The following is a 27,996-nucleotide window of genomic DNA, read 5'->3' on the forward strand; positions in this document are numbered from 1 at the left end:
CAACAGCAGATTCATTTCAAGAATCTGATGCAGACAGAGATTTTCCAGATGAAACTAACAGAAAGAAACTAACATGAAGAGAAGAAAGAAACTAACCTAAGAGGCAGGTTTCAGAAGCCTAAGCTATTCCATACCAAAAGGCAACAGGCACCACCACTGTAGCACAAAAGTAAGTCACCAATGTATCACTTGGAGCCATAAGCTGAATGAAGCTCACAAGGAAAATGCAACTAAGACTTTTGGTAGACAGGAAAGAAGAGAACCTGAGGACCAGACCTGTCAGCATCGTAAACTTCTAAACATGCCAAGAAGGAAGCAGCTTTCAAATGCCCCATTCTGAGTTAAATTTATCAAAACCAGAATTTTTTTCTTCAAATACTATAGACTTAGCACCATAATTTCTCTCTTCAGAGATTTCTCCCACTTCCATTTATATTCACAAGACATAGCTGTCTGCAAGCAAGTGGCCCTCAATAACAGGCATCCTGGCAGAATTAAAACCAATGATATCCTGTTTACAACATATCCTAAATTTCTGCTACTGCCTCTGGGAACAACTTGAGTCTGGATTGCACAAAGTTTCAAGAATATTATATAGGTGAACTGAGAGCTAAAGGGTTGAAGCTTAGCCTTTGTCTCAAAATTTCAATGGTAAGAGACCATTCAGTGTTAATCATGTGTGTCATAATAACCCTCTGAAAGCTAAAATCAAGCATATGAAAGTGAACATCTGAAAGACTGAAGGATCTATACACACCCGGTAAGAGGGCCCCAGCTACAGCTGCAGAACCTCAGCGCTATTCAGGCACAGAAATAACATGCTTGTAGCTTAGGCTGAACAAACTTAGAAACTCGGAGGCGACTTTTATTTTTTGTTAGATTGCAACCACAAAGGGGAAAAAAATCTGATTTTTAAGTATAAAATTTCTTTGGACTTTACATTCAAAGACCAAGAGAATATAATACGGGAACTTACTTTTCCCCCTGGGAACTGAAGGATGCAAGAGGGAAGTCTATATTAAAGTTTGGAGGCATGTCTTCTTGGCTAACATTGTATACGTAGAAATTTTCTTACTTTAATTTAGTCTCATTGCAGACCTGTTATAATTGCTTATACTGAACAGTAAAGCTGGCCATAATTTAAAAATAAGAAAAAAAGAGAAGGGCGAGAATTTTCAGCCTTCAAGTTCTACCTGTCTTCTAGGTGTTAATTTATGTACTTCATCTTGTAGGATCACATCAGAACCTGTGGTGGCAAATCCTAAATGGTTCACTGATGTTTCATGAAGACACACAAAGGAACCAGTGGTTGGTTTTAAGAGAGTGGTCTCACAGGAACGGGAGTAGGACCATCCTGAAAGTGTGTAGATTTCTTAAATAACCAAAATCTTAATGGTTCAACCTGATGAGCAGAAAATAAAAAGCTAGAGAATGTCAAGGAGGAACTTCATATCCTTGTCCTCATGATTTCATGTAATAGGATTCCATTTGAAGTAACACTCCTGCTATCTCTTCCCACCACTAACCCATTCCTCTTCATGAAAAGAGACTGTCAAATCCAAGAAAAAGAACAGGGCATGTGGGATTAGCTCTCTCAGGAGCTGCTTTTTAGAGCTTTCTGGCTGGATTGTAATCTTACAATATAAATCTAAAGCTACCCAGCGCTTTGGCCACAAATCCGAAACAACTTATCAATATTCTGGGTACCCACATATCTATCTCATCTTCCTATTTCTCCATAAACACTGATACATAAAAGGGAAAAAATGAGCATTATTTATCAATCTCCTAAAATCCCATCACTAAATTTTACGGTAACTTACGTCTCTTCTTCAGCTTTCATTTGGAAGGCATCTTCTAACCAATCTAATAATTTGTGTGTAAACTCACTCACATCTTGCTGTGGAAAGAAAAAAAGGTCTTGTTGAGCCTACTAATAAAAATACTAAATACTACAACATAAAACTTACAGCCAGTCATATCAAATATAAAATTATTGGATCTTCCCAAAAGTATCATATGAAATGTTTTACATCAAATACAGGAAATATTTATAATCTAACCAGAGAATAAAACTAATATCTGAGAAAAATCAGCATTATGTTGAAAATCACAGTGATTAGGGTTCACTATGGGAAAAAGTACACACATGTATTATATGTTATATATAATATATATAATACTATACACATATACATATATATATAAATTCTAATTTGCAAATGAGATTTTTAAAAACAATTATCACCCCCCAAAAGAGTCCTCTAATGAATCATTATAAAATGAAGGACCCACATTAACAAAGAGTTCTTATATAGTTACTGGCTTCTCTCTTGGAATATGTGCTCTTCGACAATTAATTTTTTTAATTCAACTTTTACACATAACTTTTTAAGCCACATCCACTTTTACTAATATATGGCAACTTGGACAGGTTTAGTCCAATCAATCACCAACTTCCTGTTTCAAGTCCTCCATCTCATGAACTTCTCCTGAATGAATTCTCCGTTCAAAACTAGCACAAACCTCACCTGTTACCATCCCTTCTTTCACTCCTATTTCCCCTAACATGGAATAATAGGAATAGACAGTAGCAGTTTTACTCATCAACTACCATAATCCTTTCAATAATGTGAGGTAGAATGCAGAAAATAGGTTCATCTAGAACCTAGGGAGAAAAAAATAAACTAACCCTACTAAGTCTGCTCAATCAACGACAGATGAACCAGTGCAGGAACTCTGCCTTTATTTATCAAGAGCCCCAAGTATTAAACAAATTTACTATTATATATTTTTTTCTGCTAGAAGTTTTCTGAAGAGCATCTGGGTCTATCTATTCACCTTTAGAATGTTGAAACTAGGATCTAAGAAAACTTAAGTAAATTGTTCCAAAGCCAAATAGTTAGAGACAACTAACTCGGCACAAAAATCCAGTTATAAACATCCATACCAACTGGAGTGGGTTAAATAGTGCCCACCAATATGTATGTCCACCTGGAAACTCAGAATGGAATCTTATTTAGAATATGGTTATTTGCAGATATAATTAAGGTAAATCTCAACACGAGATCAACCTTGATTAGGGTGGGCCCTAAATCCAATGGATAGGTATTCTTACAAGAAACAGAAAAGCAGCAGACACAAAGACACATAGGAGAAAAGGCCATGTAACAGAGATGAGAGCTATGCCACCACAAGCAAGGAACACCACAAGCCGCCAGCAGATGGTTAAGGCAAGAAGGAGTCTCCCTTAGGGCCACAGGAGGGACCATGGCTCTGCCACCACCTCTAATTTAGACTTCTGGCCCCTGGCACTGTAAGAGAATAATTTTCAATTGCTTCAAAGTCACTTGATTTATGGTAATCTGTTATAGCTGCCCCACAAACTAATAGAACACCTTAAAACAACTTTCCCTAACCTTAAAATTCTGTAATTTATTTACCTTGCAAGGTTATATCTGACAAGAAATATAAACATTTCCTTCTTATCACAATACTATTCAGAATAAATCAATCCTTTTTTAAGCAGTCGATCTGAAATCAATATTTACAAAAGAATTCTACCTGCTTTCATGAAAAAAGATGAGGCCTTTACCACAAATTTTAATTTTAAACTATAACAATTGTAGGTGTGATTAAAATCGACAGTTTTATATACCAAAGGGTATCCCACAAGACTCTTACATACTCCAAAACATGATATATTTAGGAAGACTATGAAATGTTAACTATGAATTCACTTTTTAAAAAAGTAATGACGTTTACTTCACTCATGAATTTATTCCACTGTACTAATGTGTTTCATATTTAAGTGTGAGTAGAAGAGAATCAAACCTGTATCAACCTGAATTAATGTGCAACTACTCTAAGAGACCTCCAGACAAAAAGAATTAATAATGAGAAAACCTACTTAGTCTACACTTGTAGCCTAAAGCAACGGCATTCACATTGTAGCATTCGAATCTGTAACAGCCTAATAACAGCTGGTGGTCTCCCTGTACACTCTAACAAAACTAAAAAGTCTACTGTGTACATATATAAGGCTCCCAATAGGTTTGTGCAGCCTCATTTTTAAATATGAAAAGATAACCAAACTGTTCATATGTAGAAAGCTTCAACACCAAAGAGAGTAACCAAGAAAAAGACATAGAAAAAGCAATTCCATAAGAAAATGTCAGGAAATAGAAGTGACTTTTTAAATTTAATTTTACGCCCCAAACTATTAGAGAATATAACTAAATAGTGCTACAAAAAACAGAAGACACATAGAACCAGGAGTATCCTAAAATGGGGGTTTGAGATCATTTTAAAGAATATCTGACTATGTTACGTGTTATTATAACAGATAAGAGTAAGACATTAAACCTACCAGCACTGGAACTTCGTTAGAAATTTTTTAAAAAACCAGACCAACCAAAAACAACAAGAGCAAATCCTGATGTGTGCACCTTTTTCATATCTTTGCCATAAAAACAAAACAGATCTAAAGCATGTATACTATACTGGCACTGGATTGTCACACATTTATAAAGATTTATAGATACACATTTGTGAACATTCTTAATTTTACCCATGTTCACTTATTAATTTCAATCAAACTATAAATCACAGCTTCATTTCTCTTAAGACTTTTCAAGATCACTGTTACTTTTTTCCTTAATTTAAAAGTAAACCTTACAAATAAGCAATGTTTCAAATGGCTATAAGTTATTTTTAATAAAGATGAATAACAACGTCTTCAATTGTCATGTATCTATGAAAAAACTGCTTAAGGAACAGTCAGATTAAATAAAATACAAATGGTTAATAAATAAGTAAGTAGAAAACAGCTACCTGCTGGGAGTCATTTGATTTGAAAGCATCCTTAAGAATTTCAACTGCTCTTGATGGATCAACATATTTCCTTTTAGTACCAACAAGAAGTGCAAATAGATACCGCAGCTCACGCATAAAAGGCAAATTCCGATGCTCCTATTGGAGGTGAAAAAAACCTTAAGTGAAGATTAATCTTTACTGGTAAAAGATATTCATTTTAAAATTCAAAAAACATAACTAATATCAGTTAGGGAGGAGTCCAGCACTCCTACATCATAATTAAAGAAGACTGTTGTGATCTAGGAGAGTCAACGGAGTACAGCACAAAAACAGCAGAGGACACAGGCTTAGCTCACAATTTTAGCACAAATGCTACATTTTCATAGCTAATCATGTTATTACCAAGCCAAGAATATCCTCCTCATTCAAGTCTATTTATTATAATCCTTTCCATTCAGCAAGGCCCAGCTGCTAGGGACAGCAATAACAACAGCCAATGTTCAATGAGTGCTAACTTCGTGCCAGGCACTATTTAAGTACTTTTCCTCAATAACCCCATTTAAACAAAGATCCCTCCTCTTCCATGAAGCCTTCCCAGACCCCCTCAAGTCAATGATTCCTTCAAACTCCACATCTACTAAAAGGAATGTCCTTCAATCAGCAATGAATTACCAACTGCCACTGTCCTGTGATGATTCTAATAATCAGACAATATGAATCTAATAAGTAATTAGAGTAGTTCCTAATATTAGACTAATGTATCACCCTTCTAGAGTTCCTTTGAAATCTTAGCTTTTGTGTGTCAATACACTGTAAGCTTCTCAAAAACAAGAACTTCTAGATTTCTTCCACAACTTTCTACTACACAAAGTAGGCATTCAATTCCTCTCATTTGGTTGAAACAAACCCTCCAGAAAAAACAAAAACAATCCAATATAATCAATTACAAACAACTTATTTTAAAACAAGAAGGAAATGTCTTTAAAGAATGTAATTCACATATCTCAGTGAAATAATTTATGATAACAAATCAAACAAGCAGTTCTTACTATAGTTAGCTCTTGCAATAACAATTTCAACACATAACTTATCTATTTCATTGAAATGTGAGAAAAATTTTCCAAGTGTATATGGTTGGTGTTCTCACCATTATAAAACTGTAGGAATATGTGTGTGTGTGTGTATGTGTGTGTGTATGTGTATATGTATAGTGCTTCCAGAATAATATAATCAACGTAGAAATAGTGTTCCTAGAATGCATTTAAAAAAACAGTCCTAAAAAACAGGTGTGAAAGAATAAAACATTTGGCTCCAAATACTTGTCATTTGATCCAAAAACAATATACCATTATAGCAAACACAAAGTGCATTGTCTGAATGAAAATGCTAAGTTATGGAAAACATGGATTTTATGGAAGTATAATAAATTCCATCATCAATGATAAAGATTAAATGCAAAAGTTTTAAATGAAAGAAAACCAATCTATAATTTTTCTGTTGTACTTTCTACTCCCCCTCAAAAGCCTTATATAGATAGGTTTTAAAAGTATAAGTACAATTTTAATTCACAAAATAATTTCCAAAATACCATTAATTTTCTGAGATCATTTTCTTTCTTTTATGACCAAATCGAAGTCAATGCAGTTTTTTGAGACATTCCTTGCTAAGAACAAGGATGAAATAAATGGGCTTTTGAAAATTTAGTGATTTTCTGCTGAGAAGAATATTGGAAAAGTAAAATAATATATTTAAACATTTTTACTCTCAGTCAATTTCTGTGGCTAGAAAATACTTTTTGAATTTCAAAAGGCAAAATTGTAAATGATGTTAAGTACAGCTACTAAATTTGGCTAAATACAAAAATATCACCATATGCATAAACTGTTCAAACTATTCTTAGTCTTTTTAAAAAAAATGTACCAAGGTAGAAATGATGTACAGTATACTGTACATTATAAAGTACACACCTTGCTGAGTTTCAGACATGTACACATCATGAAAGCATCACCAGAGCCCAGATAATGTACCTATCCATCACTCCCACAAGTTTCTTCAACCTTTACTCCCTTTCCCTGATCATCCCAAGACAACCATGGTCACTTTACATTTTCTAGAAATTTACAAAAATCAGATCATACCCTGTGAACTCATTCTAGTCTGGTTTCTTACAACAGAAGTAATTATTTGAGGCTTCATCCTCAAAACTGTGTATGTTAATGATCCATTCTCTTTTACTGCTCTTTTACTGTATTCTATTGTATGAATATCCCACACTTCTTTATCCAGTGACCTAGTCCAGCTGCTGTGCTATTACTGTTCATGTCTTTGTGTGGACGCATGTTTTCATTTCTCTTGAGTAAAAACCTGGAGAGAGCTTAGGTTGTATGTAGAATTTTTTTTTCAAGAAACAACCGAACTGTTTTTGCAGAAAGGTTATACTATATTATATTCCCACTGACAGTGTAATGAGAGTCTAGATCCACATTCTACATCATTTGGATATGGGTTACATTTTTAACTAGTTCTTCCAGTGGGTACAAAATGGTACCTCTAATTTTAATTTGTATTTTCTCATGACATAACGTCAAGCACCTAATAACTACATAATGTCATGTAGTTATTTACAGTCTGTAGATCATTTTTGGTGAAGTGTCTGTTCAAATATTTTTCCCAGAACAGTAATAGGTTATTTTACTACTGAGTTATGCAAGTTCTGTATATTCTAGATACAATTCCTTTATCTGATACATGTTTTGCTAATACTTGTTCCCAGTTGTGACTTTTTTTGTATAAATTTTGTATAAATTTTTCAGATTACAAATTTTTAATTTTGATGCAGTCCAATTAATCAATTTTTTTCTTTTATGATTTGTGTCCTTGTTTTTTCTCACTTAAGAAATCTTTTCTTAACCTAAGACACTTAAATTTTCTCTTATGTCCTTGTCAAGATGTTTTATAATTTTAGTATTCTTTTCATTATGAAATTTTTTCATATATTTGAAAAAGATATGTTCTGTAAAAGCTGAGGATTATCCTTCTGTCTATGATACCAGTAGTTTAAAAGATTTTCCTTTGCCTACTGAATTTTTTGTCAATTTTGATTAAAATCAACTCACCCTATATGAGGTCTATTTCTGGATTCTATTCTGTTCCACTGATCTGTATGACTACACTATCTTTTCACCAAAAAGAATGCCTGAGAGTTGATTCTCCAACGTCTTTCTTTTTAAAACTACTATGGCTATTCTAGTAGTTTGATTTTCCATGTAAATGTTATATCAATTTATCAATAACTATGAAAAAGCCTGCTAGGATTGTGATTGTGATTGCACTGAATCTGTGGATTAAACTGGGGATACATGATATAAAAATACTGAATCCACTGATCTTTAAACATGTCTCCCTCTTTAATATCTCTCAGGAAAATTTTGCGGTTTTCTGTAAGTATCTTTCATCCACTTTACCCCTAATAGTCCACATTTTATGCTATTGTATATAAGTATTTTTTAATTTAAATTTCCCACTTTATTTAGAAATATAATTAATTTTTTTAAGTTTAATTTAAGGGGCACCTAGATGGCTCAGTTGGTAAAGTGTCCAATTTCGGCTCCATTCATGATCTCACAGTTCATGAGTTCAAGTCCCACATCAGGCTCTGTGCTGACAGCTGGGAGCCTGGAGCTTACTTCCATTTCTTTGTCCCCTTCCTTCTCTGCACCTGCCCTACTCACACTCTGTCTCTTTCTCTCTCAAAAATAAATAAACATTAAAAAAATTAAAGTTTGAGAGAGAGGTAAAGAAGAAGAGGGGAAGGGGAAGAGAGAGGGAGACAGAACCCCAAAAGGCGCTGTCAGTGTAGTGCCCAAGACAGGACTCGAACTCATGAACCATGAGATCATGACCTGAGCTGAAGAGTCCAACGCTTAATTGACTGAGCCACCCAGGTGCCCCTAAATACAATTAACTTTGTCTCATATCATGTAACCTTGCTGAATCCATTTCTTGGTTCTAGCACCTTTTATTATATTTTGTACAGTACTTAGTATTTTCTACATAGACAACCAAGTCATTTACACAAACACAGCTTTATTTCTTCCCTTCTAATCTTCATGTTTATTTCCTTTTCTTGCTTTATAGCACTGGTTAAGAACTCCAGCCTACCATTTAACAGAAGTGGTGAGGCCTGACATCCTTGCTTGTTCCTGATTTTTAGTGCAAAGCATTCAGTGTTTCACTTAAGTATTATGTTAGTTGTAGACTTTTCATAAATGATCTTTATCAAGATAAAAAAAAAGCGTCTTTCAATTTTAGTTTCTGAGAGATTTTAGGTACATTAGCTTTTGTCAAATTCTTTATCTACTGAGGTGATTATATGGTTTTCTTCTTTAGTTTGTTACTATAACGAATTAGACTTATTGTTGAATACTAAACCCATCTTGCAGTTCTACATAAACCCCAGTTGCCAATGAAGTAGTATCCTTTATAGATATTTCAATATTCAATCTGTCAAATATCTGCTACAACATTTTGCTTCTATATTCATGAAGAATATTGGTCATTAGTGTTCTGTTCTTGAAATATCTTTTTCTATTTAAAAATTAAAAAAATAAAACGTATCTTTTTTTTTGGCTTCACAGTAATGTTGGGCTCATGGAATGAATTGGGAAGTTAAACTCTTCTTCAATTTTCTGGAAAAACATGTAGAGAACTGTATTATTTCTTTCTTAAATGTTTGGTATAATTCACCAGCAAGCTACTTCACTGTTGAATTTTTTGATGAGTAGATTAACTAAAATTTCAATTTCTTTAATGTAATATAACTTAGGTTATCTGTTTTTCCATCAGTGAGCTTCAGTAGTTTGTGGCTTTCAAGGTATTTGTCTGCTTAGAATATTCCACTACTCTTATTCTCTAGAGAATTTGTCGTGATGTACCCCTCTCCTTCATTTGTTATACTGGCAATTTGTTTCTTCTATCTCTCTTTTTTTTTTTGTTCAGACTACCTAGAAATTCATTTTATTGATCCTAAGAAGCAGCTTTTGGCTCCATTAATTTTCTCCACTATTTCAGTTTCATTTCTATTTCAGTAATTTAGCTCTTACCTTTATGATTTCCTTTCTTCTACTTTCAAATACTATGTGCTCTTTTTTCTAATTTCTTGATGTGCAAGCTGATGTCATAAATTTGAAACTATTCTTAACTTCTAATGTGTTTAGTTCATGTATTTTCCACTAACCTCTACCTTAGCTACATCCTTCTAATTTTGGTATGCCATTTTTAATTTTTATCACTTAAAATATTCTGAAATTTCACTTCTAATTTGTTCCTTGTCCTTGGGTTGTTTAAAGGTATATTACTTAAAGGTTTATTTCCCACAATAAGGGAGATTTTCTAAATATCTTTCCATTCTCAAATTCCATCTTTATTCCATTGTAGTTAGAAAATATATTTTGTATGCTTTGAATCCTTTAAAATTTACTGAAACCTGTAAATCCAATCTTATTATTTTATTCATAACTAAAGACAGAAATTCCAGAACGACTCTGTCATTTGTAAAATTCAAATTCCTTCAGGTGTTTGCCAAACATAATTCAATTAAACACATTCCATGCTCATATGCCTCTTATCTCTGAGTAGTACAAAAGTGTGAAAATATTGTTTATTTGAAAATATTCACCCTTAAACAAGACCTTAATCATACCTTATGAGTAATAAGGTTTTAGCTATTTATATGAAGATTACCTCTATTATGAACTATGTATTTCTGTTTTCTCAACATTTAACATGTTTTGTCATCAGTTGATGACTGTTTAAGTAAAAAACACATTACGAGGGGCGCCTGGGTAGCTCAGTGGGTTAGGCTTCTGACTTCGGCTCAGGTCATGATCTCACGGTTCGTGGGTTCAAGCCCCACATCGGGCTCTGTGCTGACATCTCAGAGCCTGTTTTGGATTCTGTGTCTCCCTCCCTCCCCTGCTCATGTTCTGTCTCTGTCTCAAAAATAAATAAATAAATGTTTTAAAAAAATTTTTTTAAAAACACATTACGAATGGGAGTGGGGAGGGGTGAGATGTTTACAGTGGGAATCCATCTTTAAACTTCCAGTACCTCACAGTTCTAGACATTAAAATAACAAACAGTACACTGGGGCACCGGGGTAGCTCAGTCAGTAAACCTGTGTTTTTGATCACCTCAGCTGAGTGTAGTGCTGATCAATGGCTGATAACTACCTATAAGTTCCACAGGTTTGCTTTAGAGATGTCAAGTTATAGTATGTATTGATGTTACCATGCCAAATTAAAGAGTAACTTCAGCGGCGCCTGGGTGGCTCAGTCAGTGAAGCATCGAACTCTTGGCTTCAGCTCAGGTCATGATCTCATGGGTTTATGAGTTTGAGCCCCACAACAAGCTCTGTGGGGGCAGCATGGAGCTTGCTTGAGATTCTCTCCTTCCCTTGCCCCTCTTCTGCTTGCTATCTGTCCCCCAAAATAAATAAAAATAATAACCTTTAAAAAAAAGAATAACCTCATTTGTGAAATTATCTCTAAAATTTTTTTAAAAGCTTATTTATTTTTCAGACAGAGAGACAGAGCATGAGTGGGGAAGTGGCAGAGAGAGAGAGAGAGAGAAGGAAACACAGAGTCTCAAGCAGGCTCCAGGCTCTGAGCTGTCGGCAGAGGCTGACGCGGGGCTTGATCTCACAAGCCATTAGATCATGACCTGAGATAAGTCAGACGCTTAACCGATTGAGGATCTCTGTGAAATAATCTTAAAAAAGTGCACAAAATTCTTCTAAATAAATGTCTTTTTCAAAATGGAAGTAGAGATCCTTTTAATTCCTTAACCTAAAGGGACACCTGGACATACTGATCCTTTTACTGAAAGAAAACAAATTTCTCTAGAAAGGTGAAGATAAGATTTATGTATTTCCCTGGTACTCAGCTGAACAATCTTAAAATTAGCTCTGCTACCTAAGCATGATCATTTTTAAATACGACTCTAACACTAACATGGGTCTTAACATTTTGAAGAATAAAATAAATTAAAACTCTTTAAAGCATTAAAATCCAGAAACAAAAGAGAAAAACTCAAGATATGTATAAATACCTAATTGGAAGCAATATTTCCAAATAATGTCATGTAAATTATAAATATACTTCAACTGAGATATGAGAAGAAAGAGCTGTGGCAGCACCTGGGTGGCTCAGTCGGTTAAGTGCCCAACTCTTAATTTTGGCTCAGGTCATGATCTCTCAATTCACAAGATGGAACCCCATGCTGGGCTCTGCGCCGGCAGTAGAGAGCCTACTTGGGATTCTCTCTCTCCCTCTGCCCTTCCCCAGCTGGCAGGCCACACAAACACTCTCTCTCTTTCAAAATAATAAATAAAATAAACAAAAAAACCCAAAGTATTCTCTTAAAAAAAGAAAAAGAAGAAGAGAGAACTGTGATTATTAACAAGGTGTGATAAAGGGAAGCAACAGTCCAAAAAGTTTCATGGAAAAACTGTAATGAGTGAAGGAGTTTTGCTTAATTTCTCTGGAGGTCTGTGGGGTTGTCAGGTAATCTTGGTTCTCTTTGAAAATGGCTTGTTTAGGCTTGTTTACCAGACTGATACTTTACTGCTCAAAGATTATAGCCTGAAAAGCTAGCTGTAAATCATTATATTCCCACTAGCTTGCATTATAAATGTTTCATGTTTGCAGAACAAGTGGTTTTCAAATTACACACTAAAAGAAAAACAGGGAGCTGGGTGGCTCAATTGGTTAAGTGTCCAACTCTTGGTCTCAGCTCAGGTCATGATCTCACGGTTTGTGAGTTCAAGCCCAGCATCAGGCTCTGCACTGACAGCACAGAGCCTGTTTGGGACCCTCTGTCTCCCTCCCCTGCTCACTCACATGCACGCATGCTCTCTCTCTCTCAAAATAAACATTAAAAAAAAAAAAATTCCATTACGTATCATTAATACTAATAGTAAGTGACACAAACTTCAATACTTTATGGAAACCTAATACTTCAACTTCTTTTTGCCTTTTTGCATCAGTCCCCTTCAGGGCGATAATTTTTTTATGACAAGACCCTTAAAGCCCTAAATACTCACATGTATTACCTCCATAGTTTATTTCTCACATTTAGCATAAATTTCTGCATCAGTCCTATCTTTGAAAAGCTAATATGAATACAACAACATCATCTGAGGTACTTACTATGTACTATGCACTTTTTTTTAATTTTTTAAAACTTTTTTAATGTTTTATTTACTTCTGAGAGAAAGAGAGAGAGAGACAGTACGAGCAGGGGAGGGTCAGACAGAGAGGGAGACAGAATCCGAAACAAGCTCCAGACTCTGAGCTGGCTGTCAGCACAGCGCCCGACGCAGGGCTTGAACCCACAAACCGTGAGATCATGACCTGAGCCAAAGTCAGACGCTTAACCAGCTGAGCCACCCAGGCGCCCCATGTACTATGCACTTCTAAGCCCTTTGTATGTTTCATCTCATTTAATTTTCACTCTATAAAATAATTACTATTATTATTTACACCTTTCAGATAAGGAAACTAAACAGACAGATCAAGCCCTAAATCCACAGCCAGAGCACCCAGGCAATCTAGCCTGATTATCTGTGTGCTCTGGCACCTTTTATTGCCCAACAATATTAACTTACAGAAAAAAGTTATAGATTTGAACTGCAAAGACAGCCAGGGCAAAACTAATCTTTTAAAGGTCTCACTACACAAAAATTTTTATTTCCACACAATTGTGTTGTTGTTTTTTTTTTAATGTTTTTTATTTATTTCTAGGAGAGAGAGAGAGAGAGCGTGGGCAGGGGAGGGTCAGAGAGAGAGGGAGTCACAGACTCTGAAACAGGGTCCAGGCTCTGAGCTGGCTGTCAGCACAGAGCCGGACGCGGGGCTCGAACCCACGAACCGCGAGATCATGACCTAAGCGAAAGTCGGACGCCCAACTGACTAAGCCACCCAGGCGCCCCTATTTCCACATGATTGTAATTGAAGAGGCAATTGAAGAAAAACCTTGAATTACATATTGAAACTTATAAAGTTTCTGAAATTTGACAGTCCAAAGAAGAAAAAAGCAGGGGTGCTACGTGGTTCAGTCAGTTAAGCATCCAACTCTTGATTTCAGCTCAGGTCATAATCTCACAGTTCATGGGACTGGGTCCCACATCAGGCTCTGTGCTGACGTCACAGAGTCTGCTTGAGAGTCTCTTTCTCTGCTCCTCTCCCCCAACCCCTGCCCAAAATAAATAAATGAACTTTAAAAAAAAAGAGAGAGAGAGAAAAGCAATTACTAAAGTGACACAATAAACTGGCATATTACTGACATACACACATGAAGAAAAATTCAGATATACTGATGAAGAATAGATAGTTACTGTAGTAACTGAGATTAACTGGTTGACATTCAAAATTAAGTTTCAGTCTTGATGAGACAAACTGCCCTAAAATCAAGCACAGATAAAAGAATATAATGACATACACATACAAACACACACACACACACACACACACACACACACACACACACACACTGCTTAAAAACCTTTCATATTTTACCTTTTGGTTTCGGGGTAAATCTTGAGCATTTGACGGAGGCTTGTAATTCAGAACTAATCTTCTAAATTCCAGAAGATTGAATAATGACTATAAAAAGAACAACAATTTAAGATAACCTGATGGAAAATTCTATTAACAGAACCATAAAAATGTGATTGGTCTACGAGATTTATTTTTGACAACTATTCTACTTATACACAGGATTGTGGCCACCAGCACAAGACCTATTTTCTCCCGGAGAAAATGTCTAACTTCTTATATACTGACACACTATTCTTGATGATTAACAATATTTACTGTACTGGAAAGCAGAAAATTAAATGTGGACAACACAAAAAAATCATACTATGTATTATTAAAAGCTTTCTTTATGTGCTTAATAAGCAGTTTCCTCAAAATAAATGATACACAAATTCTAAGTCTAGAACTTTTTAGACCTGTTACAGTCACTGAGTTATCTTCAGGTATCAATTCCACAAAACTAGAACCCTAATAAATTTATGGGCCAGTGGCTAGGTGATAGAGGCATAAAGAAATTATATATTATCTCTATGTTCAAGAAGACACACAGTCTAGAAAGAAAGAAAGAAAGAAAGAAAGAAAGAAAGAAAGAAAGAAAGAAAGAAAGAAAGAAAGAAAGAAAGAAATCAGAACAATAGAAATCTGACTCCAGGATACAATTCTATTGATCTGACAGAGGATAAGAGTATATGAAAGATGTCCATGGAAAGGCTTCCTAGAACTGTTTTTTAAACTGTAGCTTGTAACATATTGTCATCATCATGACACCTGTTTAAAAAAATGAAATAAAATACAGTTGAAATATCAAAACATGCCATACAGTAAATATGCCACAGAGTATTATTTACAAAATTTTCATTGTACGTATTTTATACACACATGTATGTGTCAAGTGTTATTACAATGTAAAATGCATTCCTTTCTTTTGAAAATCACTGTATAGGAGGCAATGATACATGAGGTCTTAGCTAACTTGTGTGAGCCAACTTGATAGAACATAAAGATAGCACCACAAATCAATCATAAAACAAGATTTTGTTTAGGAGTTAGGTGTTGGGAAAACTGGCCCACGATATATAAAGAAACAAAGTCAGATATAGATATATAGATACAGATGTGGTTTAAAGACCTCAATATGAAAGATAAAATCATAAAACTGGTAACAGTTACTGTAGGAAAATATTTTGGTTATCTTGTTATCTGGAAGTATTTCTTCATTAAACAATATAAACACATGAGGTAATTCATTTATTCATTGATTTAATAAATATTTATGGAGCGCCCACTACATGCAAACATGAGAACAAGAAGCAGAGAATAAACTATATTGAGTCCCTGACAAAATAAGAATAGTATGGAAACCAAGCAGTATGTAAGCGAAAAGAAAAAGAAGAAAGCATGTCCTTCAAATATAGCTGTGTATCAGAGTAATTGTGGAGCCTTAAAAAATACCTAGGTCAGGGGTTTCTCAACGAAGATGGAAAAATAAGGTACCACAGAAAATTCTGAAATACTTCAAAGAATCAATAGCAAATTTCAAGAGGGACAAGACTAGCAATACATATCTTCTTGACTTATGATGAGGTTACATCTTGATAACCCTCCCTACCTTCAAAGTATCATTAAGCTGAAAATGCATTTAATACACATAACATACTGAACACCTTAGCTTAGCCTAGCCTACCTCAAAAGTGTTCTGAACACTTACATTAGCATATAGGTGGGCAAAATCATCTAACACAAAGTCTATTTTATAACAGAGTGTTGAATAAATGATGTAATTTATTAAATACTGTACTGAAAGAGAACAACAGAACAGTTGTATGCGTAAAGAATGTTGTAAGTTTATCAGTTGTTTACCCTCATGATCACAAGGCTGACTAGGAGCCAGCATCACAAGAGAGTATTGTACGGCATACTGCTAGCCCAGGAAATGATCAAAATTTAGAGTACAACTTCTACTGAATATATATATATAGCTTCTGTACCATCGTAAGTTAAAAAAATCATAAAATGAACCATGATAAGTTGGGGACCATCTATACTCTCAAACGTTGCCAGATCCAATAAGGGAAGAAAAATAACACTGGATTTGGCAACTGGGAAGTCACCTTTTCAGTAGAGTGATGGAAGAGTGGCAGCAAGAAGTACTGTAGAAAGGAGATAGAAAGGATAAAATACAGACTATTTTATGAGGAGTTTAAAAAGGAAAGAATAATGACAAATTAGGATAATCCCGATCTCACTTCTTTACTCTAAACTCCCATTAGGGAACATTTTCCTTCTTCCTGAACACCTTCCTGAAAAATTATATTTCTTTTGGTGTGGGTCTGTTGGTGATGAATTACTTCAGCTTTTGTTTTGGCTTCATTTTTGTAAGACGTTTTGTAAGATTTTGTAAGATTCATTTTGTAAGACTGTTGCCAGTTACAGAATTCTAGATGGCCAGTTACTTTTTATAGCACTTTAAAAACAGCATTTCTGTTCAGAAGTCATCTGTCAATCTTTGTTTTGCTTCTTATAGAGGTGATACAGGCATACCTTGTTTTAATGCTTCACCTCAATGCATTTTGTAGATACCATGTTTTCTATAATAGAAGTTTGGCAACCCTTTGTCAAGCAAATCTATTGGCACCATTTTTCCAACAGCACTTACTCATTTTGTGTTTTTGTGTCACATTTTGGTAATTCTTGCAATATTTTAAAATTTTCATTATTATATCTATTATGGTGATCTAGAATCAGTGATCTTGGATGTTACCCTGCAAATCATGCCCACAAAAGATGGCAAGCTTAATCAATCATGTTGTATGTGTTATGACTGCTCCACCTTTCTAGCTCTCCTCAGGCCTCATTATTTCTTAGGATACAACAATACTGAAATCAGGCCAATTAATAATGCTACCGTGGCTTCTAAGTGTTCATTCAGTTGATGTGGCTTTCAACTGGGCAAATTTCACTGCCTTCTTAGTTTAAGAAACTGCCACGGCCACCCTAACCTTCAACAACCACCACCCTAATCTGTAGGTAGCCATCAATATTGAAACAAGACCCTCCACTACCAAAAAGATTATGACTCACTGAAAGCTCAGATAACGGTATTTTTCAGCAATAAATTATTTTTAATTAAGGTATACGCATTGTTATTTTTAATGTAATGCTACTGTATACTGAATAGGCTACAGTATACCATAAACATAACTTTTATACAAACTAAGAAAGTCATTTGACTTGTTTTATTACGATATTCATTTTATTGCAATTGTGTGGAACAAAACCCATGTATCTCCAAGGTATGCCGTATATATCTTTTCCACCTGGTTACTTTCAGGATTTTCTCTTCATCTATAGTTTTTCAATTTTATGTGCCTTGGCACAGTATTATTTTATTTATGCTACTTGATTCCTGTTGTTTCCAGAATCTGTGGCTTGATCTCATTCATCAAATTTGGAGTATTCTCAGTCATCTTTTCAATTAATACTTTTTCTATATTCCCTTTTTACTTTCCCTCTGTAACCAAATACTATGTTAACACTATTCACCATGCCCAAAATATCTCTTATATCTCTTATCTGTATTTTACTGCTTCGGTCTGAAAATGTTCTTCAAACCAAGTGTCCAGTTGACGAATTTTCTCTTCAGTTGTGTCAAATAAACTGCTAAAGTCATCCACTGATTAACTTTATTATATTTTGCAGTTCTAAAATTTCTATTTTGCTTTTATAATAGTTTTTACTTTTCTATTGAAATTCTCAATCTTGCTTTTAATTCCTTCATTATATTAACAGTTATTATAACAAACAATTTAATTTTCAGGTTTCATATTGCTGGTTATTTTAATTTTTGGACATACCTTATTTCCTGGCATGACTGATTATAACTGACTTGAGTACTAAACATTTATTTTTATGTGGAAAAAGTGGAGAAAATTCAAAGTTCTACATAATACTACTTTCTAATACAATTTACACATTTGCTTCTGGCAGGCACCAAAAATGGAGCCATTTGCAATCCCAGATCAACTTAATCCAAACAATTCTGAGATGAAGCTGGGAGACAAAAACTGTGAAGCCTGGCTTATTCTCAGTTCTCACTAATCCAAGGTTGTAGCCCTCTAGAATTTAACTGAAAGTCTAAAGTGTTTACTAATGCTCCAAGTCTGTATAAAACTATGCTTACCTCCCCAACCACTCAGCAGCCACTTCTGGAACTTTCTCAAGGATAAAATCAGCCCAAAATATAAAGCTTGCTCTAAAAATTCTGTTCTTTCAGAGCCTAGTCTCAAAATCCCTCACTGCTTTAGTGTTAGGTGACATAGTTGATTTTTTGTTGATGTTCTTTTGGTTTGTTGGGTTCCAGCAAAATATGACCAGGTAAATGGTCTAATACAACCTAATAAGCTACAAACACAAGTAGAACCTGTGATCATTACAGTAAATCACAGAAATTAACGTTTTTAAGTCATGAATACTGTATATCCTCAACCACAGTCATAATAGTATGACATAATATTGGTCAACCTATTTCTTCAAAAAAGATGGGAAAGAATAATTTTCATTACTGTGTTTGTGATTGATGGACCCTGAAAACAAGTATCCATTCATTCAGTCCAAAGCTAAGAACTAAATTTTGAAGATCACTTGCTAAAACAGAATTTGGCTAAACTCTTGAAACCAATGAGATGAGACTTCAAATAACTTACGAAAAACAAAGAGTGATGACAAGAAAGCAAAGCGATATAAACTGTGTATAACGAAGATACTGAGGAAAAGTAAGATCACTTCTCCTTGGTGGATTAGGGGGAAAAAAAGGAACAGTATCATGTAAGTTCAAAGTAAGGTATGGACTGGAAACAGATAATATGATTAAAAGGTGAAAGTCTGTATAGAGAGCAATTAAATCTCTATGTCCTTCCCAAACACAGAAGACTCAGACAATTACCATTTCGTTCTGTGGGATACAAGAAATCTTGTCTTTGGATATAACTGAACTGAATGGACTTGGTTCAGAAAAATCATAGTATCTGTGTGTGTGAGAGCATGAGATTCAGGGCTACAAATAGGAAGAGTAAGTAAAAAACCTGCAAAGTGATCCCCAATCAACCCTCCCACAATTGCCTTTCTCTAGGCCTCTTTTTGGAAAGCTAGCAATCATGGTTAAAACATAAAGAATCAGAATCTAGCTTGGACTTGAGACAGAGAAATTGAAAGAAAGAAAAGAGAAGAGAAAAGGGAGAAGAGAAGAGAAGAGAAGAGAAGAGAAGAGAAGAGAAGAGAAGAGAAGAGAAGAGAAAAGAAGAGAAGAGAAGAGAAGAAGAAAAGGAAAAGAAAAGAAAAAAGAAAGAAGAAAAGAAATAGAGTTAATATGGTTGTGCATACAGAACCACAACAGAGATGTTAGAGCAAATTTTAAGAATAAATAAAAATTGGAAAGAAAAAAATGGGCAACTGACATCTCCAGGAAAACAAAAAATTACAAAGGGATACTCTGGGTAAACCTCTGTAATGTTTACAAAATCATAGAAAATGTAAACACTGACTACTGACTATTTTAAACTTATTATACAATTACGCTGGGAATGAAAAGAAAGGCGATTCTAGGTACATGAAATGAGACCGCTAATTCCTCATCTATCTCAGCGAGACGGCATGTCATTTAGAAAAATGACAGGAAAAAAAACTAGAACTGGTTGTAGTTGCCTTTAAGAACCATGACTATGAGGTAGGGAGGTTTGGGGCAGATTACTATTGTTTTTCATTACAAGTCTTTTATTGCTAGAGAATTTATTATTTTCTCTTTGAACCAGGTACTTCTATTCTTTGATGAAAATTCAAGAGTTATGAGCAAATAATGTGAATAAACATGTTAAATGATGTCCTAACATTTTTTGAAAACTTATAGCATTTTCTCGATCCCATTCATCATTTGGGTGATGGAAGCATCTTAAGTTTTCAATTCCACCATATATAATATATGCTCCTTTTTGGTTCTTTCATTCACCCATTCAGTAATTACTTAAAGGGGTCTTCCAATGTCTTAGACACTGTGCTACCTACAGTGTCTATATACAGCTATAAAACAATAACCTAGAAAATCTGTGCTCTGCCCTCAGTATGCTTGTATTTTAGTCAACCTGGAATTACGTGATTTATGAGGAAGGTTACCATATCCTTTATATTCCAACTCACAACCCTTCTGAGTGTGAAATAGAGTTTTAAGACTTATTAATACGTATCAATGTATCTACAATAGAAGTGAACTGGGGCTGTTCAAGGCAAACAGAAGTATGAGCACCTTACTTCTGAGCATCTCAGAGACATCCAAATGGGAAAGGCACCAAGAGTCATCATGAGAATCCATGAATTATACCCCAAACTAGCAAGAGAGGAGAATATATACCTCTAAATAACTACCTCATTTCACTGATACCCTAGTGGAGAAAAATAGCCTCAATTAGTCATTTTTACATATAAGTTCCAGAATAAAAATACTCCTGATTGATAAGGAGTTAATGCCCAATCTAGGATGGTCAGGCTAATATTGCTAGCATCTAAAAGATTTAAACCATCCTCTGTACCAACTTCTCCTTGTTTATAGTCCCTTTCTGATACTGTTTCCCTTTTCCTCCAAAATATTGGTCCCAGTACCTAAAAGAATAACAAAGCTGTACCCTCTTTAGCCTATTCCTGCTACCTATTCTGCAGTTAGAGGTTTATAATCCAAGTAAATGTCTATAATTGGCAGATATACTTACAAGGAAAAGAAGTCCCAGTTGTTTCACACTAGTCCTGCCAACTTAAGTAAATTCCATCCCCCTGAGAAAATTTTGTAAGTGAAACTTTACAGTACATTTACATCATAGTTTGAACAAGTTCCAAATCACTGTTGAAAATACAATAAGAAACTTCCAACACTAACAAGAGATTTCCTGCCCAACTTTCCTTTCATAGGTGAAAAATTCCATTTATGATGATAAACTTTTACATTTTAGATGATATCTATGGAATTAAAAAATAATGTCATAAAATGAAAACAAATAAAAGATTTTACAAAAAGCAAAATAAAAATAGGATAATGGACTTTAAAATTACAACAAAACAAAACCTGAATTGGTCTTTTGACAAATTTTTCTTCCCACCCACAATTTTCCAACACCTAAAGTGTAATGCATTCATTCCCACGCACCCAAAAGCCAATAATCTTAATACTTCATTATAACCCAAACTTTTCAAGGCTAGAAGTCACTTTTATGTGTCTAGATTTTGCAAAAAATAATATAATATAATAACAATAATCCCAAGAACCCTATGTTAGCCTATGTCAGGAGTGTGGTAAGGCTATGTTACCAGTTATATAGTCACTAATCTAAGGTAATATTTAAAAATTAGTAAAATTACTTCAAACTTTAATTATGACAAGCAATTTTTTGTAGTCCATTCTCTTCCCCACCAAAAAACACCAAAGATTTGAAAAGTAAAACAAGGGGCGCCTGGGTGGCTCAGTTGGTTAAGCGTCCGACTTCAGCTCAGGTCATGATCTCACGGTTCACGGGTTCGAGCCCTGCATCGGGTTCTGTGCTGGCAGCTTGGAGTCTGGAACCTGTTTCAGATTCTGTGTCTCCCTCTCTCTCTCCCTCTCTCTTTGCCCCTCCCCTGCTTATGCTCTGTCTCTCTATGTCTCAAAAATAAATAAATAAATAAAAGTAAAGTAAAACAAAAGCTAAGATCAGCAAACACCACTTGGAGGAGAAATAGATGGACAACAGTTTCAAATTTGAACTAAGGGGTGCTGGACAGTTCAGTCAGTTAAGTGTCTGACTTCAGCTCAGGTCAGGATCACGCAGTTCATGAGTTCAAGCCTTGCATCGGTTTGCACTGACAGCTCAGGGCCCAGAGTCTGCTTCAGATTCTGTCTCCCTCTCTCTCTGCCCCTCTCCACTTGTGTTTTCTCTTTCAATCTCTCTCTCTTCCTCCCTCTCAAAAATAAATAACCTTAAATAAAATAAAATATTTAAAGATGCTACTCCTCCATGTGCAATCAGTTTAATATGTAAGAACTACTATATAACTTAAAATCTACTGTTTAAAGAATCAAAATTTTAATTTCCACAATGAATGAAGAACAGATGCCTGCATAAAAACACTCTGCTTAATTTCTCTTTTTAAAATAAAATTCTGGGGGTGCCTGGGTGGCTCAGTCAGTTAAGCATCCCACTTTGACTTAGGTCATGATCTTGTGGTTCTTGAGTTAGCTCTACACTGAGCTCTGTGCTGACAGCTCAGAGCCTGGAGTCTGCTTTGGATTCTGTGTCTCATTCTGTGTCTCCCTCTCTGCCCTTCCTCTGCTCACACTCTGTCTCTCTGTCTTGCTTTCTCTCTCAAAAATAATTTTAAAAAATTTAAAAAATTTTTTGAACTAAAATACTAAAGATGTTTATCCTGTGAAAACAGCAAGTGGTTATCCCCATTTCTATTAGTATGAATTTAGTCATCATCTCAAACAGGCCTTTCTTACACTATGGTGTAGAGAAATAAAAAGCACCTAACTAACAAATATTGATTACTTGCAAGTACTTTCTTCTAACAGATTTCTAAAAGAAGCTTCTATCTAATCAATGAGCCTCATTAACTGGCCATTAAAGTGCAGTGATAGCCTCTACTTGTCCAAATACAGGCAGCAAAGCATATTTGAAGACTCACATCACAGCCTTCAAACCATGCTTCTTATTTTTAAATAGGTCTAAATTATAAAACTTAGATTGAACAATAAAATGTAAAAACTCTTACTAACAGCGCAAAGTAAAGTAAATCAATACATAAAGACTCTAATAAAACTGTAGATATTACTGTCAGGTACATGAATAATTAATGCACAGTCAATGATAGGAACAAAAGTATTATTACAAATTTACGTTAATTTAGGTATTCCTTAACATTTTAATAGCCTGAAAAACAAACAATATAGTATATTACTAACTAGTCTATACCAAAGAATTTAGAAACATAAATCTAGAAAACCAAAGCAAATCAAACTATATGGTATTATAACCCAAGCAAAAAAAGGGGGGCAGAGGGGACAGTTGGAAATTACAACACTCAAGTAGAAAAATGTTAAAATCACAGAACACAATAAACAACCTTATAGAAAATGAACTAAACAACTAGTTAGTTGCTTTAATGTCACATAAAATTTTATACCTTCATATACAGGTTGGGAAAGCTACAAAATGAAGAGATATTTTGAATATAAAAAATTGGCATACACAATGATTTAAACAGTACTAATCAGGAATACTAATAAGCTACAATTCAACTGTATTAGGAAAATAAACAAAAGATTTTCCTAAAGGGTTAATAAAAACTAAGAGTATGTTATTATTCATAGATTGTTCTAAGGAGATCATTTAATTTCATGTTTTGAAATCTGATGGATAACATTACCAATGTCTACCTGAGAATACTAAAGAATTATGATAATAGTATTTACAAAAGAAAAAGAAAAAAAATTGTCCAGATTGAGAAGAGGATGCATAACTGAATACAAGTATTTTTCATTTTAGAATAAAGGTCTCAAGAAACATTTCATTAGGGGCCTTCCAAGTTAAAAAAAAAAAATACATTACTCTTGATTTATCAATACTTACTCTTTACATCATATGCTTTGAAACTTACGTCAATCTATACCCTCCTCAAACAAAATGTCTCTTTATATTAAGAACATAAGTAATTTAAATGACCATAATCCTATGAATAATATCTTCCATCATATACAATAAATCTGATTTGATGAACAACAAAAAGTAACAGTTCTGCTTTCATATCTTGGTTATCTTCTCAAGATTTGCAGAGTAATACATACAAAATATTTTTCACTCTTTCTACTCTGACAATAATTCCTAACAATAGGGAGGGAGGAGATTAATTCCAAATAAGTGAAAGGCATAGGTACTATTCTATTATTAAGGCTCCATACTGGGGTGAGGACAAGAGAAGAGACAGGAGTATGACAATCCACAAACTAGTCCATTAGACAGAAGGGCATATTAAAAACTTGTCTGCATTTATGTTTAAAGTACACAATTTAAAAGAAACACACCCCAACCCACTTTCCATTGCTATCATGTCCACCAAGTAAGATCTGCATGAAGAACCTTACCTGAATAACAGCACTAAACCAGCAAGTATTGCCAACATTCTTCAGTCCAACAGGAACTTTGTCCTGTCTTTTTCTATCGTAAGGGTTTCGAGAATCTCTCCAAACTTCTGTAGGCGTCCTTTTTAAACAGGCTTTATTTTCTGCTATACTGGCTTCAAGAACTCTTAAGCAATGGATGAAAATGATTTAAAAAAAAGAAAAAGAAAAAAGAAAAGTACACTATTAATTTAGTGCTGTAACCTAGGAAATAACATACCACAAACTAAGGATGTACTTACTTAAGCTGTGGATAATGTATCTGGGAAATTAATATTAAAAACTAACTTTACTGAAGTAGAAGTTAGTTTACTTTAAGAACACAGCAGTGGCAAACAGATCTAGAGACATGCAGCCTTTTTTCCTGAGAAAAAGGAAATTTCAAATGCAAAAAGACAGTGTTATAAAACAAAATATATTGTTTAATTATGTTTCAACAAACTTGATGCTTAGCACCAGGAACATAGCACCTATGTAAATTTCCTAAGAAATCACTCTAGTAAATATTTATAAAATAAAATAATGACTAGTTTTTTAATAATAATTGGTTTGAACCATCAAGAAAACATTCCTAAACAAACTGCACTTTTACTCCTTTGACCATTAATTTCCGTTTCTATTTAAAAAAAAAGTTAAGTTAAATTCTAGAGTTCCTTTCAGTTCTAGGGTTCTATGACTCTGACAGCTAAATAAAGAGAATAGTTAGGTGTTTATTTCTTCATCCAAAAGCTTACCTACATACATATCAGAATAATAAAAGATTTACCTCTTCAAAGTAAGATTATCCAGAGAGTATCTTAAATACATCTAAACATGGCAAGAATAATGCAACTTTGCTTAATCACGGTTTTCTTGCTCCTAAGCATGCAGCAACATGCAAGGAAACCCTAATTCCCAAAATGAACTAACAAGCATCCTGTTCCAAATCTGTCACTCACTACTCTAAATAAGCATAACTAAGGTTCAAAGTGTCTTAAGCCATTTTGTGTTCATTAAAAAGGCTTTGTCAAGAATAAGTTCCAACATTTTGGCTACTTAACAAAATCTCACTCATGCTATACGATTTTTATTTTCAAGATTCTGCCCTATCAGATTAATGTCAAATTCATATAGCTATATTCCTTAGTTTTGGGGAAAAAGTAAATTGTACTTTTATCTCTAACAGTATTATTTTCAGATACTTTTAGATACAATAAGATTCAACTTGTCATCACTTAAAATAAGTTATGTGAATACAGGATAAAGTCTCTCTTTGGGAATCAATGAAACCACATCCTAAAAAATAGCAGGTAACAACATCATGATATGTTGAAATGCAAAAGTCAAACTCAAACATTTATAAATGAATGGTTTAGGGGCACCTAGGTGGCTCAGTTGATAAGTATCTGACTCCTGATTTAGGCTCAGGTCATGATCTCACAGTTCATGAAAATCAACCCCCAAGTCAGGCTCCACGCTGTCAGCACAGAGCCTGCTTGGGGTTCTCTCTCTCCCTCTTTCTCTGCCCATTCCCCATTTGCATATATGTGAACTCTCTCTCAAAATAAATAGACTTTAAAAAAATAAAATAAAAATAAACAGATGGAAATACCTCTGTCACTTTTAAAAGTGATCCAATATTAGCAACAGTACTCTGCGGAAAAAGCAGCTCTCACATGCAACCACAGCCCCTAGAAGGCTTTTTCTTGTAAACTATTTACCACTAAAAGGTACCAGAACTGCTTGGAAATTATTTAGTTAGGTGAACTGGGGCAGAGGAAAGTAAAAATTTATCTAGAAAATCCCACTATTACCAATTTTTTAAGAACATAAGGGGGGAGAAAGTAAAAAAGCCAATTTGAAAGACTTCCTACTGTTCAAATTGTTTTGTTCCATATAATATAATAAAATAATAATATACTAGAACAAACTGATTTTGTACAAGGCAATTAGTTTTACACTCAAAAATTTTAATATAGGGTGGGGTGCCTGGGTGGCTCAGTCGGTTAAGCATCCAACTTTGGCTCAGGTCATGATCTCATGCTTCATGCGGTTGAGCCCCACGTCGGGCTCTGTGCTGACAGCTAGCTCAGAGCCTGGAGCCTGCTTCGGATTCTGTGTCTCCCTCTCTCTCTGACCCTCCCCTGCTCACGCTGTTTCTCTCTCTCTCAGAAATAAAACAGTAAAATTTTTTTAAGTTAATATATGGTATACAAAAAGGAAATATAACACAAAAGACTGCTGCATATAAGAAGGTATATTTAATTTTTTATTGAGTTTTACAAATGAGAGTGCATTCATTGACAATTCTGTACTTTTTGTAATGCATGTGTATATTTAGGAGTATAAATAAAGGAAACTTATTTCAGCCTTGGTAATTAGAGATGAATGAACTAAAACAAGCAATGAATTTTGGAGAAATCAGCAATATCACAAACAGGAAAAGAAGAATTAGCACCAGTGGTCATATGTAAAAGACATCTTCAACTCAGTCATATGGTAGATCTCATTGTTCATTACAACAAGAATATGGGTTTTGAAGAAGTAGGTTTATTGTAATATCCCTTAACCACACCACAAGATAGACCTATCGTACTAAAAGATGGTGGATGAAAGAATGCCATGACTTTGTGATCTTGATTTAGAGCTTTTAACACGTTCAGTTTTGTATCACCAGGGACTTAGAGCATACTTCAGTAAATTTCCTACAACCTCTTCCTGGCTCCTAAAAAACTATTAATACATTTATCACACTGCACCAAAAATATTTATTACACAGCCAGTCTCTCCATCAGCATCTGGAGGGTAAAAACAGATTTGTTTCATTCCTAGAGCACATAAGATAAATACTAAAGGCTAAACTAATGTTTAAAGTAAAAGGATTAAGATATTAGATGTGGCTACTTCTTTGTTTTTCATTTAGCAAAAGCCCAATCTCTAGCCCAAATATTACTCTATTCCCAAGACCCCGTCCCTTTCTATAGTCTAGTATTGGCAAAATGAATATAAACTTTCTATAGAGCCAGGCCCTACATAAATAAGAGTTCCTTCCCTGACCTCACCAAAGTAAAGCCACTGATACCACCCATGCTCTGAAGTATAAAGTATGCAAAGCTACAAATCCAGATATGAAGTCTGCCAGTAGAGAGAGAGAGGAGAAAAAAAAAAAAAAAAGCAAAACTAACACTGCAAATCTCAGAGAGCTTAGAAATAGCTTATAGCAAAACATAGCATGCCGAGAGAGGCAACCCCGAAAGACACAAATCAAAAACCAATTCCCACTACCCATCACCTGCTTTCTTATCTTCCCAACACTGGTCATGACCACGCAGCAATTTAAAAAGATGACAAAATGTTTTGCTCTTTTCCTTCCACACTCTGTATGGAATATTTAAAGCACAAATGTTCACCTTC

At 34.5% G+C, this 27,996-nt stretch overlaps 1 protein-coding gene across 2 annotated transcripts in view; it reads right to left on the reverse strand.

The window, feature by feature from the left end:
• USP25 (ubiquitin specific peptidase 25) overlaps window positions 1–27,996 on the reverse strand; it is a 122,334-nt gene that overhangs the window by 70,660 nt on the left and 23,678 nt on the right. For both annotated transcript variants that reach the window (XM_077765646.1, XM_077765645.1), the window contains exons 4-7: window positions 24,568–24,730; window positions 14,391–14,477; window positions 4,834–4,971; window positions 1,824–1,900 (exon numbers count right to left, since the gene is read on the reverse strand). In XM_077765646.1, coding sequence (XP_077621772.1) covers window positions 1,824–1,900; window positions 4,834–4,950 — 194 coding nt within the window. In that variant the 5' untranslated portion in view covers window positions 4,951–4,971; window positions 14,391–14,477; window positions 24,568–24,730. The remainder of the gene's footprint in view (window positions 1–1,823; window positions 1,901–4,833; window positions 4,972–14,390; window positions 14,478–24,567; window positions 24,731–27,996) is intronic.

This window comes from Crocuta crocuta, unplaced genomic scaffold (genome assembly GCF_008692635.1).
Source record: "Crocuta crocuta isolate KB4526 unplaced genomic scaffold, BGI_CrCroc_1.0 scaffold174, whole genome shotgun sequence".
In the NCBI taxonomy this organism is placed as follows: Eukaryota; Metazoa; Chordata; class Mammalia; order Carnivora; family Hyaenidae; genus Crocuta; species Crocuta crocuta.